Source organism: Schistocerca piceifrons, chromosome X (genome assembly GCF_021461385.2).
Source record: "Schistocerca piceifrons isolate TAMUIC-IGC-003096 chromosome X, iqSchPice1.1, whole genome shotgun sequence".
NCBI lineage: Eukaryota > Metazoa > Arthropoda > Insecta > Orthoptera > Acrididae > Schistocerca > Schistocerca piceifrons.
In genome coordinates, this window is record NC_060149.1 from 896,741,837 (window position 1) to 896,766,242 (window position 24,406).

Consider the following 24,406-nt stretch of genomic DNA (forward strand, 5'->3'; position numbering starts at 1 on the left):
CTTAGCCTGCATTTATTGCAGATCCCTCACCCAGTGCAGTCCCAATGGACCGTGGGGAAAAAAAAGTGCAGGTGTCTCCAGCACATAAGAAGGGTGAAAGAATGGACCCGCAAAATTACAGACCAATATCCTTAACATCAGTTTACTGCAGAATTCTTGAACATATTCTCAGTTAAAAGATGAAGGGCAACAAGCAGATCCCTAGATTTTTGAAAAGCATTTGATATGGTGCCTCACTGCAGACTGTCGATGAAGATATGAGCGTACGGAATAGACTTCCAGATATGTGAATGGCTTGAAGAATTCTTAAGTAATCAGACCTACTACATTGTCCTCTCAATGTTGAGTGTTCATCAGAGACAAGGATATTGTCAGGAGCACCCCAGGGAAGTGTGATAGGCCCACTATTATTGTCTATATACATAAATGATCTGACAGACAGGGTGAGTAGCAACCTGCAGCTGTTTGCTGATGATCCTGTAGTGTACAGGATGGTGGTGTCCTTGAATGACTAGGATGATACAAGATAACTTACAAGAAGAGGCCATGATGTTCGGATCACAAATTTACTTCAAACTTTGTACACTTTCAGTAGTTCATTAGGAAAACGCGCGCGAGTAGTAAGGTGTAGTGCTTAGGCAACTTCTAGAAAATCACAAAAGAAGTTTTACACATAAGTGATGTATCGATGTGTTGTGGACCCTGAGCATGAGGTGGCGGCAATTGTGTGGTTAGGACATGTCCGAAAGAACAGGTACCATCTTCGTATCAATAAATAATGGTGTAAATAACTTTATTCAATAAGACAATGAGTTACAATATGCCAGAATATTAGGGCAATGTTCGATTGTCAGATGTGCTTTTGACATTAAAAGTCACAGGATGACTTGTTCATACATAATTGGAAAACAAATTAAAATGGCATCTACTACACCGAAGAATTCACTTTTGTTCAGTTTCTAAGGAAAAACAAAGCTTGTTGACATTTTGGAAAATTTCTCTTTCTTCCGAAAATTTGGATGCAAATCATGCATAACGCAATATTTTCGCAGATATCGGTGCCGCAAATTGGTGATGTATGACTGAACATTTTAGTAGCATCTTCACGAGAAACAATTTCTTGTTCGCTGTCAATCAAATAAGAACAAGTTTGAAGGACCTTGATAATATTTTGAATTTTACTGTCCAAATAAGTCACATAATATTTGTTATAATAATAAAAATTAGTGAACAATCTATTAACATTGGAAATTTAATTAAGTCCAGGCAAATACACACCTTTTCATCGTATCACTGCTCAGATGTAATATGTACAAAATTATACGAAAAGTTTTTTTTTAAAAAAAAGGGGGAAAAAAGAATACGAGTTGGACCCGATCCAACCATTCACCTATTACAGAGCTTTAACACTAACCATATTACCACTGCCATCTCTAGCTTAGGGTTGCAATGCGCCAGTATATCACTGACACGTAAAACGTCTCTTGCAATTTTCTCGAAATTCTCTAAGCAGTATGCCTTACTACTTGCACATTATGTTTTTCTAAGGAACTATTAAAAGTGTGCAAATTTTGAGGTAAATCCATTATCCAAACATCGTGGCCACACCTTGTTAAACAAAATTACTAGTTGGTGTGATGAATGGCAGCTAACTCTAAACAAAAACAAAAAAAAAAAAAAAACAAAAAAAATGCAGATGCGTACCAATAACAGTCCCATAATGTTTGAATACAGTTTTCGTATTGTGCAACTTGACCAAGTCAGGTTGATTAACCCTTGATCAGGCATGCCTATGTATAAATTGTGGAAAACTGTTTTCCACCATTCCATTGTTGTTTCACAACTGCGAGCCCATACCTATTCCTTCATTATTGCTTCCACTAACACAGCAATAAATTCTGTTGTCATACACCCAACTAAGCAGTAGTAATTGAAATAGACAGTGAGCTAGGTCAGAAAAAAATTATGATCCATACAAGAAAGTGACCCACATTATGAACTAGAAGCACAATCCCACAATGAGGCAGTTATCTACGAGATGAGTATTGAATATGGAGCTGGCTGGGGTCTGATGCTACTGCGCTGTTTGATGCTTTGAGTGGGTCATTACTATGGGGTAACATCTGTCTGTGGAAACAGAATAGTGTAATGAAAGTTTATTTCATTGTTGTTTTATTAAACAGGGCTTTAGCTCATTATGTAAGTTTATTTTATCATTGTTTCATTAAACTAAGATTAAACTATGATTTTGCTCTTACATGTTTATCTTGGTAACATAAAGACAGCTATTGTTTATACATGTACAAAGTATGCCATGCATCCACTTACGTTATGACAATCGGCGCACCTGCTCAAGGGTTAAATATCCAGGCGTAACACTACAAAGCAATCTGAAATGGAACAAGCATGTAAGGATTATAGAGTGGAAGACAAATGGTCTACTTTGGTTTATTGAGATAACTTTAGGGGTTGGGGTTGGGTTGTTTGGGGAAGACCAGACAGCGAGGTCATCGGTCTCATCGGATTGGGGAAGGACGGGGAAGGAAGTCGGCCGTGCCCTTTCAAAGGAACCATCCCGGCATTTGCCTGGAGCGTTTTAGGGAAATCACGGAAAACCTAAATCAGGATGGCCAGATGCGATAACTTTAGGAAAGTGCCCTTGCCGTGCTTCATTTCTGACTGTATCACTATTCAGCATAATAATACGAATACAAACATGACATGATATGTATATTCTTCCGCGTTTGCTGCTGTCTCACTCTAGTTTCGTAGTTTATAAGGCAGACAGGATTTAAATGTGATAATAGCAAACAGGAAAGAATACATGGCATAATGTTTACATTCGTATTATTCTTATGGTGAAGAAAATTATGAATCGTGAATCACATGCAGTATTAGCAAGCATCTCTTGCAACAGGTAGGAAAAAATTCAGAACATAGAGTTAGCCATATTGACATAAATCCCAAACAGTCTTGCCAGTCGGATTTTTGTAGCAGATTTTTAGTGATGAGTTCAAATGCTGAGTGTGTTGTTGTTGTCGTCGTCAGTCCGTAGACTGGTTTGATGCAGCTCTCCACGCTTTTCTATCCTGTGCAGATTGCAAGACTTATAAAATAAGAATGAAAATAACTTAGAAATTAAACGCTGAAATTTAAAACAAAATTTTATTAGATTTGTAATACATCTTATACGAAATGTTTAAAATGTCAGTCATGATTCTGAATCACAATCACTCTATTCTTTGTTGCTCATTTCTTCATATAGAGCGTACAATCTAGTGCATTGGATATTGAACATTTTTTAAATGCTTGTTGCACAGTCTGATTTGGAACACACTTCTATGCATCATAAATCCATTGTCACACTTGCGACAAATTTGCGCATTTTACATGTCCTGTTGGTGTCAGTTGTCTGTCGCTTTTCGAAAGCCAGTCTGTGTCCATGCGTTTAAGCTTGTCCTTAAATGGTTTTTTCAGACAAACTTAAAGTGGTTGCAGAATTGACGTCATCCCGCCTGGAATTACTGCCAAGTCCGTTATGCTTTCCTTTAATTTTCGTTTTACTGCAGGTGTTGTATGGTCTGCGTACGCATCTAAGACCAACAGACTGCGAAAAACCAAGCATTGCGTCAGGACGACGATTCCGCACACACCCAATCCATTCCAGCACCATGTCCTCCGAAAACCACCCAGTTTCGTTTGCTCGTACAATTACAATTTTTAGAAACACTTCCGATTTCGGTAAAGTCTTTTGCTTGAAAACTATGAATGTCGGTAATTTATGTCCATCTGCTGTGCAAGCAAGCATGATGGGCATCCGCTGTTTTTCACCCGCTGATGTAAGAACACTTATGTCTTTCTTTCCTTTGGTGTCAACCGCATAATTTGACGGCATGTCAAAATATACGGGAGTTTGGTCAGCATTTCCTATCTGACCAAGAAGATATTGCTTTTCTGTGCGCCGCCTAATTATGAAGCGCTGAAATTCCTCAAATTTTTCGGCAGCTTCTGTGCAACTTAAATTCGCCTCCAAAGTGAAAAACTCCAGCGCTTCACAAACAGATCAGCCCAGCTGCCACTAGCCTTAAAATTTTCGATTTTTTTTTATCTCTAGCAATTTCATGTGCCTTAATTTTTAAAATTTCGCCATTCACAGGCAGGAATTTCTGACGAGGTTCCTTAACAAATTCATTTAAAATCACTTCTAGTGCATGATATCGGCCACACTTTGGCCCACTAAATGCTTTCCTGCCATCGCCTGACGTTGCTCTCATCAATCCCGTATCGCAAACAAGACGAGCCTCTTCATATGACCACACAGTATACTATCATACTTTTGCCATACCTAATGAAAACTATGACTGGAGACATGTAACATTTAGTGACAAACCTGGACTGCTTGTGTATAGACCTTGGGAGAGTTCGTGAGCCATTTTACACACCAACCTTTGCAAGAGATGCCATTTCTGTCCCTGCAGGGGAGGTCGATAACATTCTGAAAGTATTTGCAATGCCTATCTGTGTTCTCATACAATCGAAGATGTAATGTTACCCAGTGTAGGATGCTCCCCTGTCCACATCAGTAATTGAGGCATACTCTGATTTTCTGAGCAGGCTGAAATCTAAACCCTTCTTCTGTCCGCAAACGCACATCTTCAACAATTCACTAGATACAAGTAGGCACACGTTAAGTCACAGAGGCTATATGGGACTGTGTATTTTGGGAGGTGTCAGTTGCTAACTTCAATGTCATCAGTGGTAAAACGCGTACAATTATTGTGGCTGGATCAAATAGTAGTCCATGGCCCAAGTCATCCTTCTTGATGGTTTATAATACTAACTAAAGCACAGCACAGCAGAACTGTTATTATATAAGATACACCAATAGAATGAAGCAATCTTTTTGATATGGTCTCAGCATCCTCTACTGCATTAAGAAAGGTAGGCAGGTGTGTGTGTGTGTGTGTGTGTGTGTGTGTGTGTGTGTGTGTGTGTTTGTTTGTAAGTAAATTGCAACAAATGGTATTTATCATTTATAATCAAAATGGCAAATGAGAGAGAAATCTAACAACAGTACTGATTATGTAATGTTTTAGTGAATGTGTGTGTTTGAGGGGGCAAAACAGTCATGTTGGGGATTTACAAGAAATTTTCTTTTCCCAATTTCTTTGCTTCTGGGCATTCCACATCCCTTAAACATTCAAATGTAGCTTCTGCATTTCTTTGAGAGTTTACTTATTTACACTGAGTGAATTCAGTTTAGCTGCAACTGACACTGAACATAGTTTACTAGAGAGCAAATGTGGAATACTTCCAAAATTGTGTACTACAGAATGAAAAATCTTTCATGGAACTTGAGCAATTCATAATTCGAGGTTTACAATACTAAAAACATCACACTGATCAATAATGACAGCAGATACAAGGAGAAAGGATTACACATTAAACTCAAAAAGCTTGCAAATGAGCCATATATTTTCACAAACTTAATATGAAATTTTGAACAAGACATCTATCTGTGCCATTAATAATGAAACAAAACTTTCATATTTTGTTTAATAAATAACTTTCACATGCCTCGTTCAACAGGCATTCAAATTATGATGGTGATAAATGCTTGGGCTTCATTCCATTTGAGAAGGACATGAAAGTGTGGCAAACATTTATAGAACCATAATCTGTAACAACACACAATGGAGCATGTAGAAACTGACAATTTATAATTTGTATCACAGCTAGCTCATATGTACACATTTGTCTAACAACTCATCACAAAATGCACAAAATGCTCGTGTCTTGAAGACTGCATGCGGCTGATTACTCATATGAAACTAGTTACGTTCAGCTGTTTGTTGCCAAGGGTGATGGATTCTGAATATTAGCAGGACAAGTGTCCTCATCTGGCATTACCTGGAAAATACAATGGGGAAATTTTTATATTTTTTCATGTTATACTTTAAATGTAACAAAGGCATGCTATATTCTGCACTGCAATACACTGGTACAGAACGTTACTGCAAAGGTATCACTGTCTTTAATATTTACAGTATAAAGAAAGAGTGAATTACAAAAAGTTGGCACATTTAACAAATAATTATGAAAATATTGTTAAAATTATTGTGAAATTTGTGCCAGAGTTAGTAAAGAGGTAGTGCAAGATTGGAGAAGTGGTGTGTAAATAATAAAGTGAGACACCAGTTTTAGTTCATCCAGGACCAAGTTTATAAATATTGGGTTGGTGCATAAGTTCATACAGTTTTTCCATAAGTTTAATAAACACAACAGAAACACATAACAGAGACTTTAGTCGTCAATGGTAGAGTAACTTCTTGATTCCGTGACTGTAGAAATTACATGGTTTTGAGGTGAGAAACTTCTCGAGTCATGTTTGGAGTCATTTTCATCTGGAAAGGAAGTTCCTTGAAGGTTGTTCGATAGAGCGTGCAAAAGGTGAAAACCTGACCATTCAGGTGAATAAGGTGGGTATGGAATGACTTCCCAACTAAATTCCTGTATAGTATTTTTTGAAAGTCTAGCAGAATGGGGGTGGGTGCAGTAACGTCACTTCATGCAGTCTTTCTGGTCATTGTTCTTGGATTGCATCTACATGCTGTCTCAGTTGTTGACCAATAAATATCAGCAGTGATTTTTAGATCTTGGGGAAGCAATTCATATTACACCACATCATTGCTGTTCCACCAGATGCATAACATTATCTTTTGTGGATGTGTGCAGGTCTTTGTACGAGGAGTTGCTGCTTTGATGGGGCTCAACAATTCCCTTCTTTTCCTTATGTTAGCATAAAGACACCATTTCTCATCACCAGTAATGATACAGGATAGGAATGTTCAGTGTTGTTCACAAGCCAATTAATGATTAGCAAGCAGAGATGCACATTTGGCTGCCTGCTGAGTTTTGTGATTTTGGTTTAGAGCATGCAGTACCCATACACCCAATTTTTGAACCTTCCCCACTGCACTCAAATGTTGCACAATGGTGGAACGATCACAGTTCAATTCGCTTGCCAGTTCTCGAGTACAGTGACATGGATCATTGTGGATTAATGCATTTAACCAATCTCCATCAAACCCTGAAGATCTTCCTGACCATGAAGAGTCACTAACAAAACTATCCTATCCTCCTTAAAATAAGAAAACCATTTTCTTGCCATGCTCTGTCCTATGGTGTTATCCTCATACACAACTCAAATGTCTCTGGTTGTCCCCGCTGCTGTCACCACTCTGTTGCACTCAGACAGAGGAATAACTCCTAAATGTTCAGATTTCTCCATGGCTCCCCTCACTATCTTCAAATGACAAAATCACAATTTGTGAACTCAAACAGCAACAGTGAACTACAAATAAAAATGACAATTGATAAATAAACCCACAGCACCCAGAACACTAACATTCAAAACAAAAATGGAACAAACTTATGCACCAACCTAATAATTTAACATTCTACAGCCCACTTACATGTTCATTTCACAGGTTTCTACATGTATAGAAATTCTAACATTTGCATTCCACTTCCTTGGAGACACATTTCAGCCTAAGGTAACTAAGATGATTTCATTTTTTTGTTTGCAAAATGGAAACAAATAATACTAAGATAAAAAAAGTAACAAACCAGAAATGTGCCTCATCCCCTCTCCCTCACCACTATTTCACTGAAGACTCACTCTATTTGCCTCCTCAAAGGTTTATGCCTGATAGTATTCTTACAAAAAAAAAAAAAAAGAAAGAAAAAAATTAGCTTCATGACATTTCCTGTTTCGTATGATATGAAGGGCTTTAAAAGCGGTTCATGTTAGATACTTAACCTAGTCTGTCAGTCCTTTCACAACTTTATCAATAAGGGAGAGAGAAACATAAGTGCCAGAGAAAGCTACAGAGGAGCTTACTGCATGTTTGACAGAGAATCTCAGTGACACACATGTGTGTCTCCTCTATATGGTGAGTAGCAATGTACCCTTTTCATAATATTGTTATTCCATCCTGGGCTTTCCATTGTTTGAACAACAGAACATACATCCAAGGAGGAAACAACAAACATTTGTAGCTGGGTAGTAAATAAGGCTAAAATGGATGTAAGTATTGACTGAATGGTGCCCAAGAAATAAAAAGTTGAACGCAGAATGACCTCAAACCAGGTGGTCAGACAGACATCTTAGGCAGGCTGTGGGATCACTATGGATCAGAGAAGCAAAATAAATGGAACTGGAGAAAAATGTATAAGTCCTTACAAGGTACATTTCTTATAGTTATTGTGTCACAGGTATCTTCTTTCAGTTAATTTAATTCAGACATGAATTACTGAGACGTATGACAGATTGCCAACAACGGAGACGGACGGAAGGAAGGAAGGAAGGAAGGAGACTCATATTCTTGTCTACTTAAATGTATAATAAAGTGATGAACTAGTTCATACATGTGACTGTTTAAACATTATTTGAGGTTAAGAACACAAATGAGATATGTACAGTATTACAAATTAAAATCCTGCTAGTCCAGAAACACAATGGAGAAAGAAGTTGTCATGTATGTGGCAGAGACCCATGTCACTATGTGTAGCAAACATGTAGAGAAAACCATTATTTAATTTTCTTATTTTGTATAATTTGTGGTGCTATACAATGCTACACCTTAATTACTCGCTATTCTGTTCAAAATATTTTACGTGGTATGGCATTCATATCTGTAGTGAAGAGAAGTTGGTGCACACTGCAATTTCCTCCACCAAAAACTAAGGAACGTTTCAAATGGCACAATTTGCATAAAAATTCATCCATCCATTCCAGTGCCCTACATAAAGCTATTGCCAGGCCAAGTCAGATATTATACTTCTTCAGTTCTGTGGAGAACCATTATTACAATGGTGTCACCACTCTCAAAGGCATTTTAAAAGCTACTGCTAACCTCCTATACAGTTGCTTGGCTCTACAATGTTCTGATTTAATTTGCCTATGAAATGCACATACTGATTAATCATTATTATAATTGTGACCAACATTTTCATTTTCCCTCTTTTGCCTTCAGCTGTTTCCTTCATGATGGACCTTATCATTTGAACTAAAATGTCTACCAAAATGTGAAGCATACAGAAGGGGAAATGAAAATTCATGTGTTGAGAGTCTATGTGATATTATTTCAGTGGTTACAACATCGAGTCAAATTTACTTGGCAGAATGAGCCCACTTATCAGTGAGGTATTACATCCCCTCTGTCCTGGATGCATGCACTGATTTGTTGTATGCTCTCCTGAAGTAAGCTGGTCCACAACTGCTGTAACTGGTCCTTGATATTCCAGATACTGGCATGGGGATAAAGTTGACACCCTGAGCGTGTTCCACACACACTTGATCAGGGACCAATTGGGCGTCCTACTGGCTACAGGATTAACTCACTATCACACTGACAGCTAATACACACACATGCCACGAGCATATGAGCATTGTCCTGTTGAAAAGTGCCATGAGGATAATGTCACACAAGAGGTAACACGTGAGGACACAAGTTGTACTGTTGTGCCATCAAAGTTCCCCCAATCACTACCACTCATGATGAAACTGTAGCTGACAGATCTTCACATCATGACGCCAGGAGTAATACCACTGTGATTCTCCAAAACACTGGAAGGATGGGACATGTGGTGTCACCGCCAGACACCACACTTGCTAGGTGGTAGCCTTTAAATCGGCCGCGGTCCGGTAGTATACGTCGGACCCACGTGTCGCCACTAACAGTGATTGCAGACCGAGCGCCGCCACATGGCAGGTCTAGAGAGACTTCCTAGCACTCGCCCCAGTTGTACAGCCGACTTTGCTAGCGATGGTTCACTGCCTACTTACGTTCTCATTTGCCGAGACGATAGTTTAGCATAGCCTTCAGCTACATCATTTGCTACGACCTAGCAAGGCACCATTATCAGTTACTATTGATATTGTGAATCCTGTACCATCAAGAACAACGTTCATCATTAATGGATTAAAGTTAAGTATTCCACCAGCTACGTCCGTTTTTCTAAATTCTAATTTCCTTGTTCTGTTCCAGACCTCACGCCAGCCTGCATGAGCTAAAACGTGTGCCTTTCGGCCTCCTCTAGTAACACGGTGTTGGCTCTCCTGCCAACCACAACAGGACCTATGCACAGGTCACCACCATACTCACCAACAATGGTCACCAGGGTAAATGCAGAACCGAGATTCATTGCCAAACAAAATGTACATCCATTCGTGAGCAGTCCATGCTTCCTGGTCAAAGTACCACTCCAAATGCAGCTATCTGTGGTGTTGTGTTAATGGCAACTTACGCACGAAATGGCAATTCCCTAGTTCAACAGCCACTTCTCTGACCAATGGAGCAGGATGACACACAATGTTGCAGGGAATCCATGAAATGTTCTCAAATGGCATGAACAGGTGTGAAGAGGTAACAATGTGCTTAGTGCACAATATGCTGATCCTCCCTTGTGGCGATGAGACGTGACCAATTGGAACCTTGACACCAATTACGCCTGCTCCAATTCCCATGCAGTCCAACATCATACCACTATCACATCTGAATGCCCCACAAATCTGGATATTGCAGGATCCGACCAGCTGGCCAAATGGAGACTCACAATGAGGCCTACTCCAGGCTGTATCAGGTGCTGATGATGGTCCCACACAAGTACACAGCACCTCCATGTCCTTCACTATGATCACTCACCATCAGACAGTGATCATGCCCTTTACACTCCCTACCAATACTGGTAATAACACTAAACATGAACAACCGCCGCACGGTTTGAGGTGCTAAGTCATGAATTGCGCGCCCCCTCCCTCCGGGAGTTCAAGTGCTCCCTCGGGCATGGCTGTGTGTGTTCTTAGCATAAATTAGTTTAAGTAGTGTGTAAGACAAGGGACCGATGACAGCAGTTTGGTCCCTTAGGAATTCACACACATCTGAACAACCCTAATGCACTCTGGTGACTGTTCTCTCTGTCAGAGAGAATGGTAATTCTAATTGTCTAGTTCAAATGGTATGGTTCATCATGAAGGAAACAAAGATACATTGACATCTGATCATGTCTTCTGGCTACTTCATTTTTTTTTAGGCAGTGTATGTTCCAATTTACTTATTTTGTCACACGCGTTGCGTCGCGGACGATCGACCGATATAGGCGAAGTAGGACGGTTCGATCCGCTCCCCACGACATACCACTGAGAACACGGAGGACATTTAGAGAACGGGTACAACGGGCAGCCAAATATGACATGTGGAGACCAGCTAAGTTTCCTGTCAAATGTAAGACCTAAAAATTTTATTGTCTCGACGAATGCGAGAGCAACGGGACCGAGCCGTAAGGACGGTGGGAGAAACTCTTTGTAGCATCAGAAGTTAATACAGACCGTCTTCTCGGCAGAAAAACGGAAGCCATTGGCGACACTCCAGGAGTAAAGACGGTCAAGAGAACGCTGAAGACAGCGCTCCAGGAAACATGTACGCTGCGCGCTGCAATAGATGGTAAAATCGTCCACGAAAAGGGAGCCTGATACATCAGCTGGGAGGCAATCCATTATTGGATTGATCGCTATGGCGAAGAGAGCGACGCTCAAAACTGAGCCCTGTGGCACCCCATTGTCCTGGCGAAAGGTGTCTGACAGGACAGAACCCACACGTACCCTGAACTGTTGATCCATTAAAAAGGAACGAATAAAAAGAGGGAGGCGACCGCGAAGGCCCCATGTATGCATGGCGCAGAGAATGGCCGCCCTCCAACAGGTGTCGTAAGCCTTCTCCAAATCAAAGAACACAGCCGCGGTCGGGGGCTTCCGCAAGAAGTTATTCATAATGAAGGTCGACAAGGTAACCAGATGGTCAACAGCAGAGCGGTGCCTACGAAATCCACATTGTACATTGGTAAGTAGGCGTCGAGACTCGAGCAGCCAAACAAAACGAGAGTTAACCATTCGCTCCATCACTTTACAGACACAGCTGGTAAGCGAGATGGGTCGATAACTGGAAGGCAAGTGCTTGTCCTTCCCCGGCTTAGGGATTGGGACAACAATAGACTCGCAACAGGCATGAGGGAACATGTCCCTCAATCCAGATGCGATTGTAAGTACGAAGAAGAAAACCTCTACCCGCAGGAGAAAGGTTCTTCAGCATCTGAATATGAATAGAATCAGGCCCTGGAGCGGAGGACCGTGACTGGCCAAGTGCGTTTTCGAGTTCCCGCATGGTGAATGGGGCATTATAACTTTCACGATTCGAGGAGCGGAAGTTAGGTGGCCTAGCCTCCTCTGCCTGTTTGCGGGGGAGGAAGGCAGGGTGGTAATGAGCGGAGCTCGAAACCTCTGCGAAAAAGCGGCCGAAGGCATTGGAGACATCCTCAGGGGCCACAAGGACGTCATTCGCGACCGTCAAGCCAGAAACTGGTGAGTGGACCTTAGTGCCAGATAGCCGGCGCAGGCTACCCCAGACAACAGAAGAAGGAGTAAAACTGTTGAAGGTGCTTGTGAAAGCAGCCCAGCTGGCTTTCTTGCTTTCTTTAATAATACGACGACACTGTGCACGTAATCGTTTATAATTGATACAATTCGCCACTGTAGGGTGGCGTTTAAAGGTGCGTAAAGCACGTCGACGAGCACGTAAAGCGTCTCTACATGCTGCGGTCCACCAGGGGACCGGTACGTGACGTGGAGAAGAAGTAGGGTGAGGGATGGAATATTCAGCAGCAGTGAGAATGACTTCCGTGAGGTATGTGACCTGACGATCGCAGCTTGTGAAGGTTTGATCCTGAAAGGTCGCCCTGGAAGAGAAGAGCCCCCAGTCTGCTTTGGAGATGGTCCAACTAGATGAGCACGGAGAGGGGGTAAGCTGCAGGAGATGGATAACACACGGGAAGTGGTCGCTCGAATATGTATCAGAAAGTGCATACCACTCAAACCGGCGTGCAAGTTGGGTAGTACATATAGAGAGGTCTAAATGGGAATAGGTGTGAGATGTGTCCGAAAGAAAAGTAGGGTCGCCAGTATTGAGGCAGACAAGACTGAGCTGGTTGAAAAGGTCTGCTAACAGGGAGCCCCTCGGGCAGGATGCTGGAGAGCCCCAAAGGGGATGGTGGGCATTGAAGTCTCCAGTTAACAAAAATGGTGCAGGTAGCTGAGCAATAATTTGCATCATGTCTGCCCTGGTAACGGCAGACGACGATGGAGTGTAAACGGTACAAATGGAAAATGTAAAAGTGGGGAGAGTAATTCGTATGGCAACTGCCTGCAGGCCGGTGTGCAATGTGATGGGATCGTAGTAAATATCATCCCGGACCAGCAACATAACCCCTCCATGAGCCGTGATACCTACCACAGAGGGTAGGTCAAAACGTACAAGGCAATTTGATCGCATGGGCGTAGCTTCGTTTCCTGGAGGGCTACGACGAGTGGACGGTGCAAGTGGAGCAGCAACTTCAAGTCCTCTCGGTTGGAGCGAATGCTGCGAATATTCCAGTGAATAAGTGCTATCGTAAGAAGAAAAGGAAGATGAAAGAAGGGGTCACCTCGAAGGCCGCTGAGGGCCTGGCTTCGAGCGAGCACTGCCGCCGCTATCAGTAGGTGGACAGTCATCGTCCATTGGTTCTATAGGTTCATCAGCCATCTTGGTAAGATGGCCGGGAGGGGGAGCTTCCTCCGCCGGTGAACGGCCAGATGTTCGGCTACCAGTGGTGCGGCCAGGCGAAACGGATGACAGCCTGGGGCGGCAACCGCTGGGTGGCGCAGAAGAAATGCGCCGTGGCGGAGAAGGAGAACTGTGCTTCCTATGAGCCTTCTTGGAAGGTCGTTTGGTGGAAGTACCGGTCGATGGCTGGGAGGTCGAGGTACGTAGGAAGTCTGCACGGGACGGTTCCTTCTTGAAGGCCCGTGCATCTGACTTCTGGGTCTTCGTCTTAGCAGAAGCTGATGAAGGGGCTGGTGTCTGTGGGGTGATGGGAGGAAGAAGAGACGTCGACCGCGCGATCTTAGCACTGGCCGAATGGACGACCGTGCTGCTGAAGGTCAGATCGCATGCCTGGGTTGCCACCTCCCTGGTAGTCCGAGGAGAGGCGAGGACAGTACTGTATTTCCCCGCTGGGAGCAATGTGGGCCTCCTACTAGCCAATAGCTTGCGAGCAGCCGAGGTGGACACTTTCTCTTTGACCCAAATTTTTTGGATACAGCGTTCTTCCTTATAGACGGGACAGTCGCAGGAGGATGCTGCATGGTCACCCTGACAGTTCACACAACGAGGAGACGGAGGTGGACAGTCACCCTCATGGGCATCCCTGCCACAAGTGACACTTTTAGCTGCATTGGAACAAGACTGTCGAGTGTGATTGAAACGCTGACACTGGTAGCAGTGCGTAGGTGTCGGGACATAGGGGCGAACAGAAATAACCTCGTAGCCCGCTTTGATGCGGCAGCTTAACACTATCAAAGGTCAAGAAAAGTGTCCGGGTCGGTACAAGGTCATTGTTGACCTTTTTCATGACCCTATGGATAGCCGTCACGCCCTGCTCAGCGAGGAAAGACTGAATCTCCTCATCAGTCAATCCGTCGAGGGATCTAGTATAGACCACACCACGAGACGAATTCAAAGTTCGGTGAGCCTCCACCCGGACAGGGAACGTGTACAGGAGTGTGGCTCGAAGCAGTTTCTGTGCCTGAAAGGCGCTCTCAGTTTCGAGTAACAAGGTACCATTACGCAACCTCGTACAAGACTTAACAGTACCGGCTATGGCATCTACGCCCTTCTGGATAACGAAAGGGTTGACAGAGGAAAAATCCTTTCCGTCCTCAGATCGAGAAATGACGAGGAACTGTGGGGTAGGCGGTAGTACTTTTGTCACTGGGGGCTGGTCATGTTTCCGTTTGTGGGCAGAAATCGAGAGAGAAGAAGAGAAATCCATTGCGGAGGAATCCCTCATGATTGCCAGTGTCTCCGATGGCGCGCTCCTTCCTTATGGGGACCCTCTCAGAGGGCACTCCCGCCTTACGTGAATGTTTACACCTCAGGTCACACCTCCCGAGAAACAGACGGAGGGACCAATCGGCATGGTCAGAAGGTATCAGCTCAGGCAATCACCACCTCCTGGGCCTGGCCTTTACCAGGGGGTACGTGCGTGCCTTACTTGTCTACCCAGGGCGGGGAATTACGCGTTACCCCGTCACCGGCTACGCATGCGAACGCGTGGGTCGACCTTCAGGCGCGCACAGGGAGGAAGGAAGGAGAGGAAAAGGAAGAGAGAGGGGACAGACTGACTCAAACACCGAAGCGGAGACCAGAGAAGGCAAGGGAAAGAAGGCAAGGGAAAGAAGGCAAGGGAAAGAAGGCAAGGGAAAGAAGGCAAGGGAAAGAAGGCAAGGGAAAGAAGGCAAGGGAAAGAAGGCAAGGGAAAGAAGGCAAGGGAAAGAAGGCAAGGGAAAGAAGGCAAGGGAAAGAAGGCAAGGGAAAGAAGGCAAGGGAAAGAAGGCAAGGGAAAGAAGGCAAGGGAAAGAAGGCAAGGGAAAGAAGGCAAGGGAAAGAAGGCAAGGGAAAGAAGGCAAGGGAAAGAAGGCAAGGGAAAGAAGGCAAGGGAAAGGGAAAGAGCAAGGAAGACAGTAAGATGGAGAAGAACAAAGAAAGGAACCAACCAAAGAAGGAAGAAATGAGAAGTAGAAAACCAAAAAGACCACAAATATAGGTCGTGGGACCGTCCGTCTCCGGATGCAGGCGCTAACTACCCCCTTGAGGGGGATGGACTCCTTTTAGTCGCCTCTTACGACAGGCAGGAAGACCTCGGGCCTATTCTAACCCCCGGACCCGCAGGGGGTGTTGATTTCATCTGAATGGATGAACAACAAGGTCATATGAGAAGCCTGACACTTGAGTGAGAGTGATCTGGTGATGATGCAGTTTACCAACACACACACACACACACACACACACACACACACACACACACACACACACAATCAATAAAGTAAGGTGTACTTTTATCCTGAAAAGAGTCCCATTTTTGTCAAGTTTACAATCAATTTGTTTAAGTTTTAGCCAACTAACAAAATGTATAATGATCAATTTGTTAAAACATTTCAAACTATATTCAGTGCCAGCTACATGAACACATTGTGAATAAATTTTTGTAGGAAACCTATGATCACTCTTTTTCATGCTATTCTAGTTTTCTCCTCTTCTATAACATGCTACACAATTTAATGTTGCTAGTTACCAGACGAGATAGTAATCACAAAAGTTGTTGATAAACAACACTAGACTACTTTGTACATACCTTATCAACAATATGTTTTATTACTCTTCCATCCTCACCAATACAATAAATGGAAAACCCATCATACCACCTAAAAAGGAATCATTAATTATTGAACTACCCATACTACAGTTGATTACAATTTTACAATCAAAAGAGTATCATGCTATGAGCATAACTACAGAATGGAAACTGGTAATATATTTCAAAACATTATCACTACTTATCTGCCATTAAAAGCTCATGCGACTGGAAATGGGAGAATAAAACACAGACTGAAACCCAACAGGAAATGTTAATTTCAACATACAACAGCATGAGAAGTTATACAGTCTGCCCCAGAAAAGCACTGGTTAACAACAGCTAAAAGTGTGTAAAATAGTTCATATCAAAATCTATAAAAATGACATGAGTAAATTTTGTTACAGTTTCTAACTGCTAAAACAATGACACACGCATTGTCATAAGAAGTTTGTGGAATGAATGTAGCAGTTGCTAGAATAGTAACTCATTGTTGTATATAGTGACATTTTTACATCTAGTTGTACAGCGTTCAAAAGTGGCAAAATAGGTTGTCCACCACTGTAGGCATCCTTTCTGTGATCATTCCTTACCTACACAGTTTTAGTGTTCCATGTGTAGAAGCTAAGTGGTAGGAAATCAAAATTTTTCTGAATAGTTGCATAACCATTTTGCCCGACAGTACAAAATACCAAGCTCAGATGTTCATTCTAACAGTTCTATACAATCATATCAACGATGCCTGTGAAGAAAATCATGTAGCCATAAGATACCTTCAAAAGAGATTGAATCACATCTAAAGAATGAATGCTCTGCCATCAAAGCAAAAGAGAACCATTACTTGTATCTTCCTTTTTAACAACTGACACAACTAAAACAGTCAAAACTCATTAACGTAGATTAAACTGTCCATGACAGGGCATGATGTCACTCGCATGACTACAGATATCATCACTGCATTATTACTTGGGGGCAAGAGATTTTTCATCAGTCCCTTACAACATGCACATTTTATCTGCTTTTAAGTGTAGCCTAACAAAATCCCTACAAAGATAAACTGAACTGCCCATCCAATTATGGACCCAATGCCAAAGGCCAGCAAATACACACTGTGTGGTCAGCTATTTCAGTACTCAAGAACAAATTAAATATATTTATTTTATGTTTCCAGGAACATCATGGAAATTAAACTGTCCTAATTAAGTGATGATGAGGTCACTGGAGATGGAGCACGAGCTTGGAAGGGGAAGTAATCAGCTACATCCTTTTGAAAAGGACCATCCTGGAACTTGTTTCAAGTGATTTAGGTGAACTACAGAAAAACAATTTGGAAATTGATTTTAAGCACTGTCCTGATTATGGGTCCAGTGTCTTACTCCTGTACTATTGGGCTTGATAAACACAGGAGATCGAAGCACATTGCCCAAACTGTGTAATGTTAATGAAACTAATATTATATTAGAGTTTCTAATTTTGATAAACACACAATCAGCACTTGCTCTAATACTACAACGAAGTTTTTCTATTCATTAAAATTATTCACACCTCTTAAATAATTTTTAAATTGAAAGGGAAGTGAGGACAATTTACCTTATTTGTCTTAAAAGGTTATGAGCACCTGGCACTATCAAGGGTAGAGTTTTAACGGAGATTATTAATACTCACAAATGTGTACCCAAACTCTAACATACCAACCTATTCTACAAATCCCACTAAAAACTGCAAAACAATGCTACTTTCTCCCACGATGACATTCTACAATATCTAGAACTTCACTGCACTTTAACAAATTTTGTATATTTTAAACTGACCTGATCCCCTATTTCTTCTGCAAGTTATTAACTTCTTTGTTGTTGGAGTTACGAATGCAATAAGACCATAACTGCAAGCAACTAAAAAGGGCCTTTCTGTCCCAACATTTCCATGGAGATTTTACAGAGGATAATCCATGTCTAGAAAGGATGGACTGAAAATGAGAGTGCATATCTCAGGATGTTCAAAACTTCTCTATGCATTTCTCTCTGTGAATACATGAGGTGCCACATAAGTGACTGCATTTTTGTTTTCAGCTCAAACTGATGCACCCAGGTTTCTTTAGCTGTTTCTTTAGCTCTGATAGAAATGCGTCTCCACCGGCCTCAAACTGCTCTAACATTTCAGATGAAATGTCTTTTCTTTGAATCTTGTGGTCTGCCGTAAGCATTTGTGGAACCCATCTTCAGTACACAGCCCAAGAGTCTCGATTACTGCACATGCAGGTGCAATGCTCACTGATAGCTGTAGAGCCAATTGTTGAGTTGCAATGTGCTTGTCTGCATAAATAATGGCACTCATACAATTCACCATGTCGGGAGCAGTGTCTGTAACAGGATGACACAAATTTGGCCAATCATGGAGCTCAATTTCTGCATGTACTGATGCTTTGACTCTCGTTACCCACTGCCCAACAACACTCCTATCAACTACATCAGTACCACATACTACACACAAACATTAATGGATGTTCACCACAGTTTCATTTTCCTCAACCAAGAATTCAATTACAGTGTTGCCTGTAACGGGAGCCTTATGTGGACAACTTTTACAGTTCATTACAGCTCTGGCAGCTGTCAGAATTGTTCGAAATTTTGGACACGTGGGCGAGAAACATAAAATTTTAGGCATCAGAAGAATGTTTTCCTATGTACATTAATGGCTGTAAAAAGCATTTGGGGCATTATTTATTGAATGGTCCTTGTAGGTTACCAGTGCAGGTACAACAAATAATGACAGTATTTTATTTTCTTCAGTTGAAGTTTTTTTTTTTGTTTTTTTATGTATGCAACCTTTTGCTTACATCACTTTAAATACGGTATAGTACTCACTAGACTGGTTTTCCTTGCAATATTCTTATCTAATTATTTCCTTATTTACCTACCTCTGCTATAACTTCATGTACATTAAATGACAAATGAATTTAAGAGACCAGTCCCTGTGTTAACAACAACACACACACTGCAGAATATATATTATGTAGTAGTAAAACCTCGTTTTTATGTTCCCGCATTTTATGTTTTCCCGCTTTTTACAGTCGTTTTTATCAGTCCCAACATAAGTCCTGTTCTCTCAATACAATACTTTCCTATCATTAACGATTCCACATTAAAACATTTCCCGCATCTTAAGTTCTCTTTAACATTAGCAAGACCTTTAACATTGATTTTCATACTGATTTCTGCAGAAAGTGCATCAGATTCCTAATCAAAGTAAACCTTGGAACAAAGCAAAAAAATGCAGACTTTACGCAATGTTATTGATCATGTAACACAGCGTTAGTGCTGTAAGCAAGGCTTTCATTGTTTGTATGTTGGTGCATGGCCACCTGTATTATAGGTTCGCTGTGTTTGAAAGGGTGGGAAAGTATGCTGAGTCACTGCCTTAATGTTAATCATTATCTAGCAACAGTGACTAGTAGCAACCTTCTTAGTGCTCATTGCACTGTATTAAAACAGTTTTAATTCAATTTCAGTGTCACTTATAGAAATAAACATCAATTTTGAAGACAGCCATTTCTACAATGGGCTTTAATGAATTATTGTTACTTCTGTGCGAAATACACAAATCTGTACTAGGCGTGCAGTTTTATGTTGGTCTGCCCTGACATCAGATGTAAACAGTCCTCTTCAAGATGCTATGTAACATGACGACAATATCCCAATTTCCTCTCTCTCTCTCTCTCTCTCTCTCTCTCTCTCTCTCTCTTTCTCTCTCACCCAGGATGTCCTTAAACAGAGCAACTTACTAGTTGTAAATAAACTGTAGATTTAATGCCTATTATTCTCATTTTCAAAGTTTGCCAACTTTAGTGTTTAAACCAATATTGTGCTACAACTTTTATTTACTATAATTTTACTGCGATTATCAATTATAAGTCTCACATTAGAACATGAATATCTTTCCAGTGTGGTTTCATGAAAGACTAAATCCACACACAAAAGAGAGAAATAAAGCCAATTCCTGTTAGAGAGAAACAAAAATAATTAATTATTTTACAAGGTGTACACCTTTGCTTCCACCATTTTCTCCCCAACATTTGAGACTTTAATGAATCATTCAACGTATTTTCCATAGCTGGCCACTACTTTCTCCCATCTTTCAGGCAGTTTACAAATCCCGCATCACAACAAATTTTTCACCTTTTGAAGCAATCCACAAATCGATCCAATTTGTAACTTCTTCATGAGATCGGAAGTGTTGGTCAGCCAGGCCATACGCCATTGATCTAAACAGGTGATAGTCAGATGAGCAATGTCTGGAGAATATGGTGGCTGGGGTAGGACTTCCCATTTTAACATTTCCAAGTACGTTTTTACCTCTTTTGCAAAGTGGGGTCAAGCGTTGTCATGCTGCAAAATCACTTTATCGTGCTTCTTGCTGTATTGCGGCTGTTTGTCTTTTAATGCTCTGCTCAAACGCATTAATTGCGTTCAATAGATAGATAGGGACCAGACTACAAAGGCCATCAGTCCCTTGTTCCACGATCATGAAAACCCACAAGGAATAAAAACAAGCAACGGAGGTAACAAGGGACGACACAGAACAAGAAAGACACAGACAAAGACCAGAAAACAAGGAATTAAAAGCACACACAGTTGTACAGTGGTTGGCCGACCATGGAAACAAAAAAAGGAAAAGCCAACCCCCAAGAGACACACTAAAAAACCCAATCTAAAACCATAGGCCACAGGCCAGACGCAACACACAAAAGGGACAAACCCTCAGATTGAGCCATAAAAGCCCCCTGCTTGAATAAAACTCAAAACTAAGCCTATCATTGCAGCGTCATCCTTTAAAAGTGCAGGGAGCATATCAGGAAGTGCAAACGTCTGCCTGAGTGCAGTTAAAAGCGGACAGTTCAACAAAATGTGGACCACTGTCAACACCGAACCACAGCGACAGATAGGTGGGTCCTCGCGGCGCAATAAATAATGTGCATCAGCCAGGTGTGGCCAATGCGTAGCTGGCAGAGTACAACGGAGTCCTTGCGAGAGGCCTGCAAGGAGGAGCGCCACACACTGGTAGTCTCCTTGATGACCCGAAGTTTGTTGTGTGAAGGCAGAGTGCGCCATTCATCACTCCAGGTACCAAGGACCTTCTGCCGCAAAGCTGACTGGAGATCACACTCTGAAAGACCAATCTCCAGGGCCAGTGCATCAACAATCTGTTTGGCCAGCATGTCAACCCATTCATTACTCGGGATGCCAACATGACCCGTGTCCACACAAAGACGATGGAGAGGCCGGAACGGTCAAGAGTATGGAGGGACTCCTGGATAGCCATGACCAGACGAGAGTGAGGAAAACACTGGTCGATAGCTCATAAGCCGCTCAGGGAGTCACTACAGATAACGAAGGACTCACCTGAGCAGGAGCGGATATACCCTAGGGCGTGAAGGATGGCGATGAGCTCTGCAGTGGGAACACTGCAGCCATCTGGCAATGAGCATTGTTCAGATTGTTCCCCAAGAGTAAAAGCATACCCAACTCTACCAGCAACCATCGAACCATTGGTATACTCTACAGCAGAGCCGGGAAACATGGCAAGGATGGAAAGAAAGCATCGGCGGAGGGACTGAGTCTTTCAGGCCTTGTGCCAAATCCAGCTGAAGGCAAGGGCGGGGCACACACCACGAGGGTAGGCATAGATAGTCCCAGCAAAGAGGTGGGAGAGGGGAAAACTCAAGCCCAGAGGGAAGAGCCCGGATGCGAACCGCAATTGTACACCCTAACTGGGGCGGTCGTTCTGGAAAATGGACGACTGAGTTGGGGAACGAGAGATGGTAATTTGGATGCCCGAGCAAGTTACAAACATGTCCAGCATAACTGGCTAGTGTTCGTTGACATCGGATCCGCAATGGAGCGACACCAAGCTCCACAAGGACGCTGTTTACAGGGCTTGTACGGAAAGCGCCGGTTGCGAGTCAGATCCCGCAGTGAAGTATGGGGTCAAGCAACTGCAATGCGGAAAGTGATGCCGAGCCGTAAGCCAGGCTCCCATAATTGAGACAGGACTGAATCAACGCCTGATAAAGTCGTAGGAGGGTAGACCGATCGGCACCCAGCTGGTGTGACCCAAGCAACGTAGAGCATTAAGATGCCACCAGCATGTTTGTTTAAGCTTCCAAATATGAGGGAGCCAAGTCAGCTGGGCATCAAAAAGCAATCCCAAAAACCAATGTGTCTCCACCACAGCAAAAGGTTCGCTGTCAAGATAAAGCCATGGCTCAGGGCGAACAGCGCGACACCAGCAGAACTGCACGACAAGTCTGGGTGGCCAGAAACTGGAAGCTGCATGATATCTGCCATTCAGCAACCACAATGCCAGTGGAACTATAGTACAGGTAAAAGTCACCAGCATACAAAGAAGCCAATACGGACATTCCCACAGCTGCAGCAAGCCCATTCATAGCAACTAAAAAGAGGCTGACACTCAAGACAGAGCCTTGCAGGACCCCATTCTCCTGGACTTGGGAGGAACTATGGGAGGGACCAACTTGCATGCGGAAGAATTGGAGCAACAGAAAATTTTGAATAAAAACTGTAAGCCAGCCCCTAAGACCCCACTCATGAAGTGTGGTGAGGATACAATGTTGCCATGTTGTATCATATGCCTTCCGCATGTCAAAAAAGATGGCAACCAGATGCTGACAGCAGGCAAGGGCCGTACGGATAGCAGACTCCAGGCACACCAGACTATCGGTGGCAGAGCGGCCCTTAAGGAACCCACCCTGGGACAGTGCCAGAAGGCCCCGAGACTCAAGTAGCCAACTCAGTCTCTGGCTCACCATGCATTCGAGCAACTTGCAGTGATCTCTGGTGACCACCAAGGCACAGTCCTCCGCCGAGGGGACCCACAAGAATGGGGAATTTCAGATTCCGCTGCAAAAATGATGCCAGTGGTGACTCTGTGAACCACCACATCAATGGTGGCATGAGAAAGAGGCTCAATAGTGACAATGGAGGTGAACGAGTCCCAATCAGCCTTATTCAAAGCCCATCTTGGGAGGCACCTAGAAGAGTGACACTGTGGCAGTGACAGAAAGATCGGAAAGTGGTCACTACCACACAAGTTGTCATGCACATGCCAGTGGACGAATGGTAGAATGCCAGGGCTGCAGACCAAAAGGTCGATGGCTGAGTGTGCCATGAGCCACACTGAAATGTGTGGAGGCACCGTTATTTAAGAGAGAAAGGTCGAGCTGTGCCAGCACTTGCTCAACGACAGTGCCTCGGCCTGTTGCCACCAGTCCACCCCACAAAGGATTATGGGCATTGAAGTCACCCAGTAACAGAAAAGGTGGCAGCAGTTGGGCTATCAGCACAGCCAATACATGCTGTGGGACATCCCATCTGGTGGAAGATAGAGACTGCAGGCAGTAACAGCCCAAGGCGTCCACACCCTAACAGTGACAGCCTCTAAAGGTGTTTGAAGAGGGACACACATGCTGTAAAAAGAGTTAAGGACGTAGATGCAGACTCCACCAGATACCCTCTCATAAGCTGCTTGATTCATATAACAACCCCGATATCCACGGAGGGCGGGGGTTCACATCGCCAGAAACCAAGTTTCCTGCAGAGCAATGCAGAAGAAAGGGTGAAGGCTGATAATTTGTCGGAGCACAGCAAGGTGGTGGAAAAAACTACCGCAATTCCACTGGAGAATAATAGGATCGTGAGGCTGTGAAAGCACTGAACATTCAATGAGGCAGTTTATGCCTCAGGGTCACCTGCTGCCACCGACTTATTGCCTGAGCAGTTTCTATCTATTGCGTCTGAGGGTCCAGAGAGATCTAGGTCCTCAGTGGACACCAGAATCTCCACCTCATCCTCAGAGACAGAGCTTGTAGGTAGCAGTGATGTGGGTGCCACCGCAGTGCCTCGGCTCTTGGGGGTCTTTTGAATTTTTTGTTTCTCTCACTGCCCCTTAGGTTTGTCCCGCTGAGAGGGCTTCACTGATTCAGTCTCAGGGACTGAGGAGGACTGTGAAGCCCTACTACCAGCTACCAGTGGTTGCTTCAGTCACTGGTGGGTGCCAGCTGTAACACTTGGAAGAACCTGGGAAGGGAGTGACCCAAGGGACC

At 43.0% G+C, this 24,406-nt stretch overlaps 1 protein-coding gene across 2 annotated transcripts in view; it reads right to left on the bottom strand.

The window, feature by feature from the left end:
* Positions 1-5,457: 5,457 nt before the first annotated feature.
* The window catches only part of LOC124721533, a 79,968-nt gene continuing 61,019 nt past the window's right edge, over positions 5,458-24,406 (bottom strand). The window contains exons 7-8 of one of the 2 annotated variants that reach the window (XM_047246556.1): positions 16,288-16,357; positions 5,458-5,910 (exon numbers count right to left, since the gene is read on the bottom strand). In XM_047246556.1, coding sequence (XP_047102512.1) covers positions 5,842-5,910; positions 16,288-16,357 — 139 coding nt within the window. In that variant the 3' untranslated portion in view covers positions 5,458-5,841. The remainder of the gene's footprint in view (positions 5,911-16,287; positions 16,358-24,406) is intronic. The other variant, XM_047246557.1, reaches the window with a different exon arrangement.